The sequence below is a fragment of the Ursus maritimus genome (genome assembly GCF_017311325.1).
Source record: "Ursus maritimus isolate PB19 chromosome X unlocalized genomic scaffold, ASM1731132v1 scaffold_X1, whole genome shotgun sequence".
Classification (NCBI taxonomy): domain Eukaryota; kingdom Metazoa; phylum Chordata; class Mammalia; order Carnivora; family Ursidae; genus Ursus; species Ursus maritimus.
Genome location: NW_024423319.1, coordinates 99,043,953 through 99,063,247, shown reverse-complemented (window position 1 = coordinate 99,063,247; position 19,295 = coordinate 99,043,953). Strand labels below are relative to the sequence as shown.

Here is a 19,295-nt window from a genome sequence, read left to right as displayed (position 1 = left end):
CTAATTGGCTGGCCCGGCAGGCAGCGCCCCCCCCCCGCCACGCCCCCGGAGTCGTGGGGAACGCGTTTGGGGGCGGGGCCTGGGTCGGAGGGGCGGGGTGAGAAGGTTCCGCGCGGGTAAAGGGGCTGCCTGGAGCGCGGTCCGAGCGTTCTGCCGTCGCACGCCGCCTCGCCTTCCCGGCTCGCAGCCTGCCCCTCCCCCCGCCCGCCGCCGTCACCCGGGAAACGGGCCGCGATAGCCGGCTGACCCGAAGCTGGTTTCATGGCAGCCGCGAAGAAAGCAGTTTTGGGGCCATTGGTGGGGGCAGTGGACCAGGGCACCAGCTCAACGCGCTTTTTGGTGAGCCCAGGGTGACATTTGAGGAGGCGCTGAGCCGAGGCGGGAGCCCAGGGACCTTGGGTCTGGCTGTCGAGTCCCCATCCTGCGCCTTCCGCGACCCCGGGCCCCGGGTCGCTAGGCAGAGGGTGGAGGCCAAGGCCCCCAGAGCGGGACCTGCCACGCTGGAGCTGCCCTGAGTGGGCCTGGGGGACCTCGGCCTCTCGCGACCCCCGCGGCCGAGTTGAGCAGTCCTGGCCTTGGTGGTGGAGCCGGGTCACCTACTAATAGGGGACTCCACCCCCAAAGGGAGCTAGGACTCGCCGAGCATCCGTGCTGAGCGGCCCGCCTACAGCCAGGGACAGGTGGCCACATTGACCGCTACTGCGGGCTTCCCCAGCAGCATTTGGCCTGCGGGGCGCAGGACGTCCTTGGATGGGGCGAAAGCTGTGTCACGGCTTTGGTAGCCTAACACAGCGTCCTTTGGAGCAGTAGAACGAATATAGTATTGGCGTGATGATGCGTTGTCATCCTCTCCCACAGAAATTGCAGAAGGTGGAATGCCGGCGTGGTGGGGTGGGGGGCGGCGCTGAACACATTAGGAAAAAGTCACACTACACTGCTTTTACCAGCATCTTTATTTAATTTCGGAGACTCGAAAATTTCAGTTCTGATACTTTGCCGGTTACAAACAGATGGTTTTCTCCGTGCTTCACAGCATAAAGTGACAGGAAAATTCTGTTTCTCTTTTTATTTACCGTATATGACAGCAGTTTTATCACAACGGAGTGCTATTTAAGGGACTCCGCTTATTAGTATGTTTTGTGCAATTAGGAAACTTGCTCCTAAAGTGATCTAGCAGCGAGTTTAGTAAGATAATTTAAAAGTAATTTAAATAAATGGTGGTTAAGAACTCAAGCTTTCAATGGACATTTGACTCAGTTGACAGGTTGATGTAAATATTGAATGATTATTTAGCTATGTCTTCACTTTCCTTCAAATCATTTTTTCGTGCATTATTTTGTATGTGTATATATCTGTGCATATATGTATACATTATATATAAAGTTTACACGTTTTTTCCAAGTTCTGTTGAGCTGACTACTTGACTAAAACCTGCATTTGTGCCTTCATTTTGATACTTGTCTCCCTTGTCTAAAGTGAAAAGCTTTCAGTCCAATTTTAGTTTGAATCTTCTTTAATGACTTACCCTGGTTTGAGCTGCTGAGACATAGTTCTACTGCCTCTTATATTGCTTATCTTTTGATCACCCAGGGCAGGTTTCACTTTGTCTTATTTTCATATCAATGTTTGTAAAGTAATCCTGAATCATAAATAAGATAGTCTAACTGGATTTGATTAATATATAAAATACACAATCATCATTACCATCTCCCCAAATGAAGAAAGACCATTAAGACATGTGTGTTAACTGTGGGTTAATTTTTGAAATCATATTCAAGAATTGCCCACACAAATGCCCGTAGGGGCCAGCCAGGTAGAAGGTGGAGAGCAGACTCAGGCCAAGGGGACAGCCTACAGCTGCCAAGCAGGAACACCAGCCTAGTGTTGCCAGATCTTCAAGTTCTTTAAGAAAAGCTGATAGTCTATAGAGTTTTCAGTGAACTCTTTCTGTTCTTAAATGTTGGCAACTAGTTCATAAAGCATGGTGGGGGCCAAACTCAGCATGGCGATTGTTCTCAAGTTTATACAGCTTTCGCCCTCTGTGAATATGGGTAAAGTATTTCATAACTTTGTAGGCTTCCTTTTTAGGAGCCAGCCTTATGTGCTTGTCTTCCTTTTGACTCTTCACAGCTGCTGTCCATGTAGCCCAGTAATCTTCTTTATCCACTGCAGGTTGTTCCTCAGATTCTGCTGCCCCAAGAGGCATCTTTCTGCATTGGTGGGGGAAGAATTCGTCAACTTCATGTTATCACAATCATTTGTTCAGTGTGTGACATGGACAACACAAGCCCCCGGAAGTTGGGTTCTCTTTACTGGGCCCTGTATAGCATGATCTCATTGAGTAAACTAAGGTGAAAATTCCCAAGATTCCCATCCTGCTTATAGAATGATGCATAAAAGTTGATCAAGTAAGTTTTCTGCTTCTTGAGAAACAACTATGAAAGCATGCTTCACAGGTAGATAAAAGACTTAGAGATCATGTGTGAAATCGAACAGAACTTAGGAACGGTCTAGTGAGGTGTTTTCTTCTTTGGTTATAAGGAAAGCGGTTGCTAAACCACTCCCTGCAAAATGCAGATAATAGATTTGCTGAATACGTGCTTCAATCCCAGGGTGATTCCCAGGAGTTGTTCCAGTCATTTTGTTCTGTGTTGTAATTATGACTCAAAACTCATTGCTTACCTTCTCAGGAAAGAATACAGTGGATACAGACTGTTATAAGGAGCCTACAAAGTTAAAGGTGTTTGAGTAACTTCCTGACCATTATTCATTAGATTGGCGTACCGCATTCAACTTTTACAAGACCCATAACCTCTGCAAGCTTTCTTCTTCCTTTTTCTGTACTAGCAATGTTAGCTTTCTCCCATGATGGACACAAGATTTCTTTATTCATGCTCTTTCATCTGAGCAAATTGCCTCCTCCCGTTCCCCAGATCTGCTGCTTGAAATTCAAGTCTACCTCCAAATGGTGCTTCAACGGCCATCTCTTAGCAGGTCTTCCTCAAACCCTTGGAATGTCTACCCCTTCCTATTCGACGTTTCCTAAACCTCTATTCCTAGCTCTTCTCACCTTCTCTCTATTATAGTTATATACCTGTTGTACTTTGGAGCAGGGACCTCTTTTGAAGTCTTGTTGGTCTCTGTTCCTTAAAACATCTTGGTCAACACCACAAAGGAACGCGTGTTTTGTCTGCGGGGAGCTCTTGCTACATATCTATCGAATAGATGTTTATTTCTCTTTAATAGGCTAACTGAATTTTGATTCTTTTTTTTTTTTTACCTTGCCAAAAAATCCTGAAACTTCGTGACTTGGGTATGCTTGATTATTTCCTTTCTCCTGTTTTAGGAGTAGACCTGCCCTTCTAGAACATGCTCACTTCTAGCTCTCGAAGAGTCCCCCCTGCGACCCTATGCGTAGGCTTTGTGCTGAAGGGAGAATTCCATACTTGTCTGATAGGAAAGTGAATTGAGGTTGGCACGTGATTACTCAGATTACAGAATAGGAACTTCTTGGAAAGAGAATCAGTGTAACAGGTTTTAAGGAGGGGCCAGGCCATTTCTTTAGAAGACCAAAGTTTCAGCTGAAACAGTCAACTTCCTTCTTTCATTTGGTAACTTTGTTTTTCCCCCCTTTAAGTTGGATGTTACAAAAAGCAAAGGCTTGGAATGTGTTGCGACTTGAAATGTGTTGGATGTAGCAGTTGAGGATTTTTCCAGCATTATCTCATTTAATCCTCCTAACAACCGTGATGTACGTAGTATTATTAAGCTCCTTTCCATGGGTTATTGGACTGTGCTGAAGACTGTGCCCAAGGTCGCAGAGTAACGGGTGGAACTAGGATTCAAGACCAGGTCTGCTGCACTCAGAAAGAAGGCTGTCCTCCTAATTCCTGCCCTAGGCTTCCTGGCTGCCTGGAGCGCTGTGAAGGGCAGATGAGAGGCTGGGGAAGGCCGCTCACCACCTTTCACGTGTCCGTTCTGATTACAATCACAGGTGAATCTTCACCAAGAAAAACATACGCATGCATTCGTTTCGCAATATGTTAAAAAAAAATGTTGCCTTTGAATAAGTCTCGCTGGTTTTGATCATATGTGACTCAGATTCAGCGGGTCCTGGGCAGGGCTCAGGTGTAGTCACCGTGGATAATGGTTGCACAACCATTTTTGTTCCAATAGCCAGCATCTCCAAGCATGGCTAGAACTGTAGTTCTGTGCTTGCTGTGGCAGGAAGCATTGCCTTGGCCCCCATTGTTCCATCATACTTCGAGATTTCATCAGGCTTAGGGACTGATTTCCGCTTTCTTTCTTTCGACATGTATTTATTAAGCACCCATGAGGGGCTGGGGACTAATGAACAGTAAATTTGGTAAAAACTCATCTGGTTCCTAGGTAGAACGAGGCCACTGTTGTTATAAGTGCAATCGTGTTTCTTTTGTGTGTTCTTTTTTCCACTAGGTTGGCTTATTTTCTTGCCCATCACCTTAAACAAATGGCAAGAACACAGTGTCATCACAGAGCTGCCACCCCCTCGCTCTCTTGTCTCCCATAGCATTGCATGTTAAGAGCTTTCAATGTTGAGCTCCTTAAAGGGCGGGATGGTATCTGTTTTTTCCTCCCCAAAGCCTAACACAGCAACTCGCGTGTAGTGGATGCTCCCTGCATGACGACATCCGAGCCCTTCACATGTGTTGACTTGAACTCTAGGATTGGAAGACTAGGAAGGGTAAAATTTGTGGAGTCTTGGAAAAAGTCTAATTTAGCAGCTCTAGCTGTGTTCAATATAGTATATGCTATTTAATACGGTTTCATTTTTAAGAAAAATATAATGTCATTTGCCATGTTTTCCTTACTTCTGTGGCTTGTTGGAAGATGCCAGTATGCCGTTTGTGGTCAAGTTGGCAATGTAATACATTCGTAGCTAGTATTTTTATTTTAGGTCATTCAAATTTATGTAGTATCATAGAGTTCTAGAGAAGGAGTTTACATTCCTGAAAACTGTTTTATCACATAGTGAAGCCGAGTGCGGTGTAAAAGCGTAGGCCAGTGGGGAAGTCATGTGAAGAGGGAAATGAATGTGCATGTTTATGATGGGCTGGCTGAGTTAGTCATAGGATGAGTGAGCAAGGGTAAGTGAATTCATCTTTGGACCCTAAGGGACAGTTTCTTAGTAAGGACAGCATGTCCTTACTTTACCACTGTCCTTCTAAGACAAGGAAGGCATGCGTTGTTTAAGAAAGTCCTTAAATAGCTTTTTATAAAAATTATTTTCCTTGTGTCTTCACTTTTTAAGCCATCCCTCTCCCGCAAAGCTGGAATTGAGTCATGAATTAGGCTTAGTGGTGACTATAGAGCTGGTGACTTCTAATTCTACCACTTGAAGATAATAGTAGTAGTAGCTCTAATAATAATAATAATAATAAGCATTAGTAGTAGCAGCAGCAGCAGTAGCGGTGACATTTTTGGGGTGTATGCTATGTGCCTGCACTGCTAAATTCCTTTCCTACGTTCACTTTTTCTTCAGTTTTTTTTTATTTTTAAGATTTTATGTTTTGCGAGCGAGAGAATGTGCACATACACGTGTGTGTGCACACGGAAATAGGAAGAGGGGCAGAAGGGGAGGGGGAGGAAGGTGGAAAGAATCTCAAGCAGACTCCCCGCGAAGCAGGGAGCCCATTGCAATGGGCTCCATCCCAGGACCCTGAGATCAGGACTTGAGCTGAAACCAAGAGTCCAACACTTAACTGACTGAGCCACCCAGGCGCCCCTCAGTATCATTCAGGACTTAGATGGTCAGTATTCCTTTTTTTTTTTTTAAGATTTTATTTATTTATTCGACAGAGATAGAGACAGCCAGCGAGAGAGGGAACACAAGCAGGGGGAGTGGGAGAGGAAGAAGGAGGCTCATAGCGGAGGAGCCCGATGTGGGGCTCGATCCCATAACGCCGGGATCACGCCCTGAGCCGAAGGCAGACGCTCAACCGCTGTGCCACCCAGGCGCCCCCCCCTTTTTTTAAACCTCTCTTCAGCTTGTAATTGCCCTCCCCATAAAACAGAATCTAGAACTGAGAAGTGATTTGGACTTAGAGATGAATATAGTACAGGTGGCTTTGAATCCTCATTCCCACTGGGCGGTCGAACTGCCGGCTGGTGGTGGTAGTAACAACAGTAATAACAATGAAAATAGTTGTGGCAGCACCAGCGGTGGTCTCATACTACGTTCCTGCCCCATGTGAAATACTTGCCATGAGTTCTTCCATTTAATCCTTTGACAGAGAGAAAAGTCGAGGTTCAGAAAAGTTAAAGTCAAACCGCTGACGTGGGCAGGACTGGAGCTTGACCCCGCACCCCCGCTCTGTGTACCTCCCAGGCCGGTGCTCTTTGCCTCCGTGTTAACACCAAGCATGAAGTTCTCATCTGCCTCTCTGCCCAACACAAAATTCTGAGAACAAATTGATCTCTTTCTTGCTGCCTTTTTAAAAATTCAAATATAACCGCCGACATGTAACCTAGCGTAAGTTTAAGGTGTAGAAAGTGTTGTTTGACCCATTTATGTATTGTAATATGATGCCCACGGTTAACACCTCTATCATGCCACAGAATTATCATTTCTTTTTCATGCTGGGAACAATTGAGATCTAGTCTCTTGGCAGCTTTGAAGTTTATAATACAATATTGTTGGCTCTAATCGCTATGCTCTGTGTTAGATCTCCAGGACTTACCTGTCTACTAGTTCCAGGCTCGTAACCTGAACAGATCTCACTCTTTAAGCTTATGACCTAAAATATAAGCAGCTGTCCGCTGGACATCTCTGTCTATGCCCGAATAGAACCCCAAACAACACATTATCTGAAATGAACTCTGCGATCTCCTTAACCCCTTTGTGTTAACAACAACTGGTGCTACCCTATCTTGTGTCTTGTAAACTCTGCCTGTGCCAGCCTGTCCCCTGTCATCCATGAGTGTCCCTCCTTTTCCTCTACTCCTCCCCGTCCAAGCTCTTGACGCATCTAATTACTTATATCCTAAATTAAATCTCTCTCAGCAATGCACTTCAGTTTCTTTCGATCCCCACGGCTGCTCCCCCTCTGACAGGAGCCCTCAGCTGTCTCACCTGGATCCCCACAGACACATGGTAGCTGCTCTCCCCGCCTCGGCCTAGCCTCCCATCCCTTTCTCAGGCCCACACGCACTCCCTTCCAATCCACCTTAAGTCTTAGCCTAGAAGTTATCGCTTCTGATAGCCCTTCTCTCTGACCCCCACAAGTCTGAGTGAGGTGAACTTTTTCCTTTTATGTCCTAAAACTCCATATTTGCTGCCACTTAATGGAGGATGAAAAGATCATAATTTGTATTAGCATGATTTTGTACTGGAAAAGCACTGAACTGGCATGTAAAAAACTCCGAGTTTAGTCCCATGTGTGAGTATTGTCCAATCTTTCAGAGCTCACTTTGGAAGTATGAGAGCATTACATTAGGGCCATGGGTTTCAGTTTGTGTCATCATTTTGTTTTTTGCCCTAGAACTCCATTGTTAAGCTCTTTTCTGAAAGGGCCTAAATCTGGAAGCTCAAGTCAATAAAATGTGAAATCTGAGGTATGGCGTGGCCCAGAGGCTCAGCTGGAGCTCCCTGTCCCTCCTTTCTAGGTTCTGAAGGGTCCTGGAGATGCAAAGAGTACGTTTTGAAAATGCCAGCCCACAGGGTCTTGAGGATCTCTTCCAGGAAGCGTAGAGTCCTTGTGCCTTCAAATATTCCTTTTAATTAATTTTCGTAAAGAGAGCCTTCGATTCTGTGCTGTTGTGCGTCTGAAATTTTAACTGACTTAAACTTGGTGAATTTCAAATCCGAAAAGGGAGAGAAAGGTGAGGAACTTCTGTAGTTCTGAGGTCTTTCTCCTTTGCCACCTAATGAGTTTTAAACAATGACCATGCTAGAACTTTTATAAGACAGACCATATAGCCATTGCCATCTTCAGTTGACAGTGGCTTTTGAAATCTGTTGGAAAACATCAGACTAGCATTCTCGCTACTGGGTTGGCATTGTGTTCTCATATCTTTGTAACCCTCCAAGCAGAAAGGATTGTGGAAGCATCATTAGCCTTCTTTGTACATTTGTCCATCTGCAGACAAAGGGACAGACATTGAAACTCTTCGCAGGAATCTAGGTGTATGAGAAAAACATTACTGCAGAACTTTGCTGTCCTGTACTCTAGCCACTAGCAACTGTGGCTATTGACCACTTTCAATGTGGTTAGCCCAAGTTGAGATGGACCATAAGCATAAAATAGATACCAGATTTCAAAGACTTACTTCTAAAAAAGTAACAGGTCTCAATAATAGTTTTTGCTGTTGACCACGTGTCAGAATGATAATTTTTTAGATATATTAGCCTAAATAAAACATTAATAAAATTAATTTTACCTGCCTCTCTTTACGGTTTTTTTTAATAAAAAAAAACTTAAAATTGCATAAGTGGTTTGCATTGCATTTCTATTGGACAGTGCTGCAGTTGGTGAGTCTAAAAATATGAAACCTAGAAAGTATCCCACAAACTTGGAAGTGTTGCACAGGGTCAGCTCCTAAACCTCTGAAAGTAGTGTCTGTTTTCTGCACAGTTTCAGAACTCTGAAGAAGTAAGGAGGTCCGGGCTCCAGCCTGTTACATCCAAATGCTCCATGGTCCAATAAGCCAAACGGAGTTTACCAAAGTTCTTCCGTTTTCTCTGCCTATTCCAAAGTCCTACGAATCCATTATTAGTGTGAGGGTCCTGAAGTTAGCCTAGTTAAAACTACGAGATGATGGAACAGGGATCCTACTCCATTCAGAGCCCCATAGCTCTTGAGGTCTTTATGAATTCAGCCAACCAGAAGGGATACCTTGTCTCTTAACCCAGAGTCCCTTGAGGATTTGCAGGTAGACCCTAGAAGCAGCAGTAGTATGGATAAAAGTAATACAACTCCGGTTTCCTGTGAGAGATTTTCTGCCACATAACCATTTCTCATTTGACTTGATAATTTTCCTCCCAATAAGTACCTGGTAGACCCTATTTTTTCAGACATTCACCAAATATTTATTGTCAGCCCTATGCCAGGCACTCTTCAAGGCCCTAGAGATAATTCAGAATAGAACAAGACAAAATGGAGTGAACATCCTAGAGCTACAGCCTAATGCTAAGTCGTAAATATAGGAGGCTATTACTTGGGTTCTGTCAAGTGCGTTTTATCTATGACCTGCCAAGTTAACCTTTGACTTGTAAGATATTTTATCTCCTCAAAGGACTTGAGAATTTACCTTCTTGCTTTCATTATATTTATCACTTCCTCCCAAAAGGGACATAGTGTGCTGGGGAGGGAGGGCGGCAGCCGCTCATGGGATGTTCTCTCTCTTTACTTTCCCTTTCGTAGACTGCATTGAGCAGGTAATTTTCTCCCACAGGAAACCTAGGTGTGGAAACACTTTCTTACCTAATTGGATGTAAGTTTACCACGGTAATTACAGTGATTTCGGAAGATGAGTTTAATTAAAATATGAATCCCGACTCTGAAAGCCTAAGGACTTTGGTACTCAAGTATAGGTAGGCCCAGGTGAAAAAGAATGTATATGAGAAAAGGTGGCTACGTTTTTTTTAAGTATTGTTTTAGTAGTGTTAAAATTATGGAGGGTTGTATAGCCCTTCTTGGGTAGCTTTCATCCATTGGTTTAAATGTTTTATACCAAAGGTCAACAATTCATGACAAGTATGTCACAGGGAGCACTCAGCCAGGTGGATGCCAGGAAACACTTCTCCCCCTGTTGTTAATAGGGCTCTGTGTACCTTTGTAAGAGCTAAATGCATTGCTGCGCTTCCCTTCAAAGGAATTTGCACAGTGCCCTTCTCTGCCCCGGCATCCAAGATGGAAGCAGACTGGAACCTTACACCATCACCGTCAGCATTTTGCCACCTCTCTCTTATTCTTGGTTTTCCTATTCTCTCTTGAGATCCATGCTATTAATTGGTTGATGTATTCAATTTCTTACACCTGGAGCCAGTTTTTTTTTTTTTTAAGAATAAGAAATTGCCCCTTTAGCTTCATGTTCAATAGATTTCTTTTTATCATGATTCTATTTGAAGAGAAGGTAGAACATTCTGTGTGGCATTTCATCTGATTGGACTTTTTCTGTCAGTAACTGAGAACTTCAGTTGCTGAATAGCTTTGAACACCTTTGCTCTCTACGTGCATTTTCACCCTAATATTGCAATATGTTTTTCAGGTTTTCAATTCAAAAACAGCCGAACTACTTAGTCATCATCAAGTGGAAATAAAACAAGAGTTTCCAAGAGAAGGGTATGTTTCCTGATTTAATATGTAAAGATACCTCATGTTTATTAATCCATCTCCCCTTACCAGCCCTGTGGCCTTGTAAAGTAAGCTTGACCAAACCGCTGCTGAGAAGACTTGAGAGAGAGGTTTTAGTCAAGGAAAGAAGCAATACCTTGGTGGCTCTGCAAAAAACACGTGGGTGATTGATGGCTTGGGAATTCAGTGACAGAAAAGGAAGGGATAATAAAGTAGTAAGGCAAAGGAGTATTAAATATCAGAAATTCCACAATGACCTTGAAGGCATTTAGTTCTGTGTCCGTCCTTGGCGAACACCGCTTTGCTGATTGGAGTGTAAGCATTCACATCTCTCTCTTTTTTTTTTAAGATTTTATTTATTTATTTGACAGAGATAGAGACAGCCAGCGAGAGAGGGAACACAAGCAGGGGGAATGGGAGAGGAAGAAGCAGGCTCATAGTGGAGGAGCCTGATGTGGGGCTCGATCCCAGAACGCCGGGATCACGCCTTGAGCCGAAGGCAGACGCTTAACCGCTGTGCCACCCAGGCGCCCCAGCATTCACATCTCTTATCATCTAATGCTGAAGTCCTTCTTCTTGGGGATAATGTGCATATGTAGTAGTTGTGATTAAATAGAATGTTAAGTATATTATTTAAAATTTAATGATGTTTATGATACACCCACTTTGAAAACCTGTGGCAGTTTCTTATGAAATCAGCCATATATCTGTAGATTCTGCTCTTAGGAATGTATCCAAGAGAAACGAAAGCAGAAAGCATATGGCTGTAGAAAGACATACATGAATGTTTATAGCAGCTTTATTCATAATAGCCCAAACTGGAAACAACCCAAATGCCTGTCATCTGTAGGATGAATAGCAGTGGAATACCATGAGGCAGATTTTAAAACGTGAATTGGTGCTTGCAACAACATGGTTGATTTGTATTAATATCATGAAACAAAAAAGCTGAACACAAAGGAGTACGTACTACATGGCTGTATCTGAGATATAAGAAGAGACTAAAGTAATCTAAGATGATAGAAATCCAAAACTTGGTTGCCTGTGGAGTATGTGATTCACTTGAAAAGGCATGGAAGAACTTTCAGGAGTGATAGGAATAATTCTATATCTTGACTGGGGTGTTGGTTAGATGGATACATACATTTGTTAAAATTCAACAGATCGTGTACTTTTGATCTGTTTATTTTACTTTAAAATTTAATTTGCTTTAAGAAAGAGAAAAAAAAACTTGATGCTGTTCCAAATTTTAGTATTTTCTTTCCATGAAAAATGTTCTCCTACGTTTTAGAGAATTACTTTAATAATAAACGCTATTGCTACAGTACCAGCATTAGAATGACTGTCCACAGGCCTAATCCCAGTGCAGTTTGGAGAGAGAGCACCTAGGTCTTGAAGAGACAGAAGTTAGAAATATGTGGAAGGAGGTTAAGTTTTTAGAAAAAGAATTGAGACAACTCAAAGCTCAGGAAAGGCTGGCAGGCTCAAGGAAGGCCAAGAAGGAAGGCAGTTGGAATTCCCTCGTGCTTGCAGATTGTAGGGTAGGATTCTTAAAATTTGGGTCTTTTTTACTTGTGGTTTTCCTCAATTGCCATTTGCTTTTTCCACATTTCTCTTCCTTGTCATTTATTATGAGCCTTTCATCTTCATAAGGTCCTCGTACCTTACCAAAATGGCACCGGGATTAGGTCTGAAAATTGGAAGCAATCCCTTGTCTACGTGAAATCATTACTGGAAGAAATTTAAATTTTTTCCCCTAAAAATCACAAAATCGTTTGGGAGAAAAATGGGGCAGAAGAGGTTAATATACTTCTTTGACTTTCCAGAATTCCTTTTGCTTCATAAATAAATAAGTACATACACAAGTAAATAAGTAGATCAAATCAGTCCATCCATCCCAAGACTAATATATATATTTCAGTCTACTTAGAAATAGCTAGTGACTGGTGAGAATGTGTAGATGGTTTATTAAAAGTCATCGAAACCACAGGATATAAAGAATTGGGGACCTAATTCTTATTGGATTTGAAAAAATTATTTAAAAGTAGGTGAGTATCTGCTCTTTGTGGTCATTACTTGCCTTCTTTCAAATGATTAATTACTATATGAAGAATAAGAAAAATGTAAGGAAAATAGGCTTTTGTTTAAAATCATTTGTTTAGAATATTGGTGATGCTTTCCTTTGCTAATGTAATTTTCTTTGATTTATGCACCAGCCACACCCTCAGAAGTGCACATTTCTAGAGAAATAAATTACGTTTGTATTGCTTTCTTGTGGACTAACAAAATACATTCTTTTGTTCAAAGATGGGTGGAACAAGATCCTAAGGAAATTCTGCAGTCTGTCTATGAGTGTATAGAGAAAACATGTGAGAAACTTGGACAGCTCAATATTGATATTTCCAACATAAAAGGTATTTTTAATAGAATATTTTTCTCCATGTATGATTATCTCAATCAAATTTATTCATTCCTTCATTCAGCACATAATTGAATGCCTGTGCAGTGGCAAGCATTTCTGTGCAAACCAAGGATGCAACAATAAATGGGAAGATTAGGTCCCTGTTCTCATGAAGCTTTTATTCCAGTGGGTGTGAGCCCAACAATAACAGCAGACAAATACAAGCCGATCTCAGATACTGAGAAGTCCCATGCAGAAGCTAAAACTGATTGATACAGTGGGGTGAGCCTGGAGAGGCTTATTTTAGTTTGGTTGGGTAGAGAAGGCCTCTCTGAGGAGGGGACACTTCTGCTGAGGTCTCAGATGCCAAAAGGGGCACAAACAGCTGAGAGAAAAAAGTTTGAGGACAAGGAAGCAGCATGTGCAGCGTTCCTGAGGTGGGAATAAGCTTGGCCTACGTCTGGGTCAGAAAAAGGCCAGTGTGTCGAAAGTGGAGTAAAAGAAGGGTGAGGGCAGGGGTGCATCAGGGGTTTCAGTAGGAGCAGAAAGGGGGGAAACGGATAGGGCCTTGTCGGCCATGGTTAGGAGTTTGGGTGTTATTTCCCTAGCTGGTTGTATTTCTTTTGCAAATTCTAGTTTGATTGGTGTTAGTTGTCCTCCACGAGGAACTCCGTGGATTTCAGGTCTGGATGAACAGTGTCTCCAGAATTAAAGTTCACTCTCCTGCTCGACAGCACACAGGAGCCCAAGACAAGTAAACAGGCTGCTTCTTAAAGAGTTGGGAAGCCCTGTTTGCCTGTGCCTGGACTCAAGGAGCTACAAAGTATATAAAGAATTAAAACACCAGATACTCTCATTCATCCTCATGTGATAGAAGCAAAACATAGTATACACTGCTTTAACCCTGAGAACACAGGGGGCCCGGCTGGCTTCCTTGGTAGAACATGCGACTCTTGATCTTGGGGTTGTGAGTTCAGGTTGAGTACGGAGATTATTTTAAAAAATAAATTTAAGGGGCGCCTGGGTGGCTCAGTCGGTTAAGCATCTGCCTTTGGCTCAGGTCATGATCCCGGAGTCCTGGGATCAAGCCCCGGATCAGACTCCCTGCGCAGCGGGAGTCTGCTTCTCCCTCTGCCTCTCACCCCGCTCGTGATCGCTCCCTCTCTTTCTGTCTCTCAAATAAATAAATAAATAAATAAATCTTTTTAAAAAGTAATAAATAAATTTAAAAAACCGGAGAACATAAAATTTTCAGTGATTAAATTCTCTTGTATCAAAAGGAGTGGCCACACTGTTAGAGAAAAGGGAAACCTCCACACCCACTGCCTGGCTCTGCCAAACGTATCCACACACATTTCTGTCTTCTGTCTGCTCTCAGAGGGTCTCAGAAAGGCACCTTGTTCTCCAGAATAGCTTCCCAGCTGTGGCTGCATCTCATTTCCAAATGTTATAATGTGCCTCAAGCACACATTTTCCGGAGACTGTTTTCCTTACAAAGCTTTAGACCTCTTCCCACATGGCACTTTAGTAGCCCCAGAGCCTTCCTCCGGGGCTCTTATTTCCCTTTGGGTTGTTTTAGGGTTTGGGTTTTTTTTTTTCCTAAAAACATGTTCCAATTATAAATTATGATTTTATTTTTATTAATTTTTTAAGCGGGCTCTAGGCCCAACATGGGGCTTGAACTCACGACCCCAAGATCAAAGAGTTGCATGCTCTACTGACTGAGCCAGCCAGGTGCTCCTGGTTTTATTTTTTATTTTTTTAATTTTTTTTTAAAGATTTATTTATTTATTTACTTGACAGAGATAGAGACAGCCAGCGAGAAGGGAACACAAGCAGGGGGAGTGCGAGAGGAAGAAGCAGGCTCATAGCGGAGGAGCCTGACGTGGGGCTCGATCCCATAACGCCGGGATCATGCCCTGAGCTGAAGGCAGACGCTTAACCGCTGTGCCACCCAGGCGCCCCATCCTGGTTTTATTTTTAAATAAGAATGCCTACCATCCATAATTCCACCAACAACAATTATAACACCCTACAGTATTTCGAAAGGCTTTTTCTAAGTACATTTTCTTAACTGTGATTGTAACTTTTCACAGGCAGTATTAAGCAAAGTTGAACCAGAGATTTTGAAGTCAGTGTTTAACTAGTTAATTTGACTCGCAGCACTCATTGTTGAGAAAAATACCTCCTGAAAAAGAATGTACAGGTGAAGCATGAACCTCCTAGCTACAGTGTACTCACTTGGGTTTATATGTGCCGATGATGAGAGGATCTGTAACTAACAGACTGTGGGGCCAGGAAATTATATATATTTTATGCACGTAACTCTTATAAGCTCCTGAATGGGAGATAAAGCAGAATGGAGAACTACAGAACCTGAATATGTAATTCTGAGAAAGGGAATTAAAATTAGGCACTATTAAGAGAGGCATGTATGCTGGGATTAGCAGCCAGAAAAGTTTTGTTTTGGTTTTGGTTTTATCTTTTATTTAAATTTGATTTAATTAACATATATTCTATTATTAGTTTCATAGGTAGAATTTCGTGAAGTTTTGTTTTTGTTTTTTTTTAAGATTTATTTATTTATTTTAGAGAGAGAGCGCGCATGCCTGAGCATGCAGAAGCATGAGTGGGGGAAGGGGCAGAGGGAGAGGGAGAGAAGCAGACTCCCCGCTGAGCAAGGAGCCCAACATGGGGCTGAATCTCACAACCCTGAGATCATGACCTGAGCGGAAATCAAGAGTCTGGTGCTCAACTGGCTGAGCCACCCAGGTGCCCCAGAGAAGTTTTCTTTAAAAAAAAAAAGAAGAAGAAGAAGAAGACACAGGAGGGCCTGGCTGACTCAGTAGGTAGAGCTTGTGACTCTTGATCTCAGGGCCGTGAGTTCAAACTCCACATAAAAAAAAAAATCTTAATACAGAGGATTTTAGGGTAAAAGTGACGAGAAGTTGGAACAGTGAAAAAGTTCAGAGGCGCTGCCTCAGGCCTATGTGCCCTGAGGAGAAACCAGGAATGGAGACGTGTTTATGGCTGCAGAAGAATCCTGAGAAGCTATTTCACTGGACTTTGACCGTCTGCAAGAAGAGCAATTTTCCTTGGCACAAAGGAATCAAATTAAGGTAGAAGGGAAAGAAGGAGTGGTCTGGGAGGAACCTGTGACCAATGAGTCAGAGAGAAAATAGCTCTAGATTACATTCTGAATATAAGTTCGAATGAGCCAATAAAGAAAGGTAGCCCAAAGGGCATAGGATAGTGACTCAGAGACCGTAGCTAAGCGAGCAGCCAGTCTGGTTATGGAAAATGAGCATAGTGGGGAAGAATAGGAGATTTCACCGGACCATGAGTTCACTGTGATCCCACAGTGTAAAGCTGTCACTAAAACTATCACGTTCACGGTATTCCAATTTAGCAGTCCATTGCTGAGGTCCCACTGAGTTCTCTGGCCTCTGGTGTGTTCTCAGTACTGCTGGGCAGTTCCTTTATGTGTCCTGCTTAGCTCAGTCCCATTCTCTGCAACTGTTAGTCCACTCTCTCCTCGATAATATTGATGACAATGAGGGGCACCTGGGTGGTGCAGTCCGTTAAGCGACCAAATCTTAGTTCCGGCTCAGGTTGTGATCTCAGGGTCGTGGGACCGACCCCTGACTCGGGCCCCACGCTCCGTGTGGAGTCTGCTTGGGAGTGTCTCTCTCTCTGCCCCTCCTGCTCGTGCTTTCTCTCTCTCTAAAATAAATTAATTACTTAAAAATAATACTGATGACAATGATGGAAGCAGTAAGGAACATTTATTGAGCAGTTACTATGTGCCAGGCACTGTCATAATACGCATTAACTCAGGGATTCCTCATTGTAACCCTGTTAGGTGGGAACTATTACCTCTGTTTTACAGAAGATAAAACAGATTGAGATCCAGGATCATGCTGCTAGGAAACAGAAATTCGAATTTGAACCCCAACAGTCTGGCTTCAGAACCTGAGCTCTAATTGAATAGTGCCCCAAACTCATGATCCGATTTTGCTTGAGCCCATTTGAGCAGGTAATCTTGTGTGCTACTTCACAGAGGACATTGAGGCTCTGGGGGCTTACTTCCTCATTTCCTGTGCCCGTACTTAATACCTAGAACTCTTTTTTTTTTTTAAGATTTTATTTATTTATTTGACAGAGAGACAGCCAGCGAGAAAGGGAACACAAGCAGGGGGAGTGGGAGAGGAAGAAGCAGGCTCCTAGCGGAGGAGCCCGATGTGGGGCTTGATCCCAGAACGCCGGGATCACGCCCTGAGCCGAAGGCAGACGCTTAACCGCTGTGCCACCCAGGCGCCCAATACCTAGAACTCTTACCCACTTCCCCGCATCACAAGGAAAGCAATAGCCTTCTGTCCTTCCTGAGGCTCCTCCCTCCACCTGTGCATTAATCTCATCCCCTCCTGTCACTACAAGAATCAAGACCATGTCGCATTGATTTCCAGCTCCCCTGCCCCCCCATTCTCCTTTTTCTTTCATCTTTATTCCTACAAACATTAGTGTCTTCTGTTTTTAAGGAAATGCTCCCAAATCTCTTCCTTTTACCCTGTGCCTCTAAGTTTCTTGAAGTAGACCGTCAGTCATCTTTGTACCTTTAGGAAAGGTGTTCTAGTACGTAAATTTGCATTGGATTTAGATAAACTGTTAGCTAGACTCTCTAAGAAAAAAGAAAGCGTTCAAATACATAAATGAAAGGGAGAAAGTTACTACTGATACTAAAGAAATACAAAGCATCGTAGGAGAATACAATGAAAAATTCTAGGCCAATAAGTTGGACAACCTAGAAGAAATTGGTAAATTGCTGGAAAACTACAATCTTCCCAGACTAAATCTTGAAGAAATAAAAAATCTGAATAGGCCAAACATTAACAAAGAGCTTGAATCAATAATCAAAAACTAAACTAAACTATAAAGCCTCTGCACAGCAAAGGAAACCATCAACAAAATAGGCAACCTACTAAATGGAAAAATGTATTTGCAAATCATATATCTGATAAGGGGTTAATTTCCAAAATTACAAAGAACTCCTACAACTCAATAGCAAACAGTCCAATTAAAAAGTGAGCATGAGACCCAAATGTCATTTTTCCAGAGAAGTCCTGCAGATGCCAACAGGCATGTGAAAAGATGTTCTTCATCACTCATTATCAGGGAAATACAAATCAAAGCCACAATGAAATATCCCATCACGCCTATCAGAATGGCTGTTCTCAAAAAGACCGTGACAACTGTTGGCGAGGATGTGGAGGAAAGGGAACCCTTGTGCGCTGTTGGTGGGAATTCATACTGGTGCAGCCACTCTGGAAAACAGTATGCAGTTTCCTCAAAAAAGTGAAAACAGAACTACCACATGATCCAGCAATTCCACTTCTGGGTATTTATCCAAAGAAAATGAAAACACTAATTCGAAAAGATAAACACACCCCTATGTTCATTGCAGTTATGCACAATAGCCAAGATAGGAGCAACCAAAGTGTCCATTGATGGATGAATGGAGTATACAATGGAATATTATTCAGCCACTAAAAAGTGAAATCTTGTCATTTGTGACAACATGGGTGGACCTTAAGCGTATGCTAAGTGAAATGAGAAGACAAGCACTGTTAAGACTTTACTTTTATGTGGAATTAAAAAAAAAAAACAACCACAGAACAAAACTCATAGATGGAGAAAACAGATCGGTGGCTGCTGGTGGGAGGGGGGCAAAATGGAAGAAAGTATGGATGAGGTACAAACTCCAGTCATGAAATAGGTAAGTCATGGGGATATACTGTACAGCATGGTGACTAGTCAACAATATTGTATTGCATATTATGTAACTTTGTATGGTGACAGGAGGATACTAGATTTACTGTGATCTCTTTGCAGTGTATACACCTACCCAATCATGTTGTATACCTGAAGCTAATGTTATGTGTCAATTATAGACCTCAATAAAAAATATATATTGTTCATTTTACATAGGCCAGTTTTCATTGCTGTCTATTACACATAAAATCTCCTTAAAGTAAAATCTAAGTAATTACTTTTTTATTTAGATTTTAGTGTATTGTTCTAAAAATAAACTGTTGTTTTGAGCTTTAAAAAGAAGATTATTTAGAACAAGGGAACTATTGGTGCCCCTCAGCTCTGTACTGGTGAGAACATTCCTATTGTGTTTTATTCTGGGTGTACAATTTGAACAGTATGGACAGGAAGTTGCGTGTTCCTAGGAGGGGTGATGAAGGGATTTTAAATTTTTTTTAAAGATTTTATTTATTTATTTGACATAGAGACAGCCAGCGAGAGAGGGAACACAAGCAGGGGGAGTGGGAGAGGAAGAAGCAGGCTGCCAGCAGAGGAGCCTGACGTGGGGCTCGATCCCAGAACACCGGGATCACGCCCTGAGCCGAAGGCAGACGCTTAACGACTGCGCCACCCAGGCGCCCCTGGTGAAGGGATTTTAAATCATGCCACGTGAAAGGGCGCCTGGCTGGCTCGGTCGGTAGAGCATCTGACTCTTGATCTTGGAGTTGTGAGCTTGAGCCCCATGCTGGGCA

The 19,295-nt window shown here is 42.8% G+C and overlaps 1 protein-coding gene across 6 annotated transcripts in view; it reads left to right on the top strand.

Annotated features, from left to right (window-relative positions):
* The first annotated feature begins 107 nt into the window (after positions 1-107).
* The window catches only part of GK (glycerol kinase), a 71,409-nt gene continuing 52,221 nt past the window's right edge, over positions 108-19,295 (top strand). For 2 of the 6 annotated variants that reach the window (XM_040633238.1, XM_040633224.1), the window contains exons 1-3: positions 108-339; positions 10,249-10,322; positions 12,642-12,748. In XM_040633238.1, the coding sequence (XP_040489172.1) occupies positions 262-339; positions 10,249-10,322; positions 12,642-12,748 (259 nt within the window). In that variant the 5' untranslated portion in view covers positions 108-261. The remainder of the gene's footprint in view (positions 340-10,248; positions 10,323-12,641; positions 12,749-19,295) is intronic. The other 4 variants (XM_040633232.1, XM_040633246.1, XM_040633248.1 and 1 more) reach the window with 2 other exon arrangements.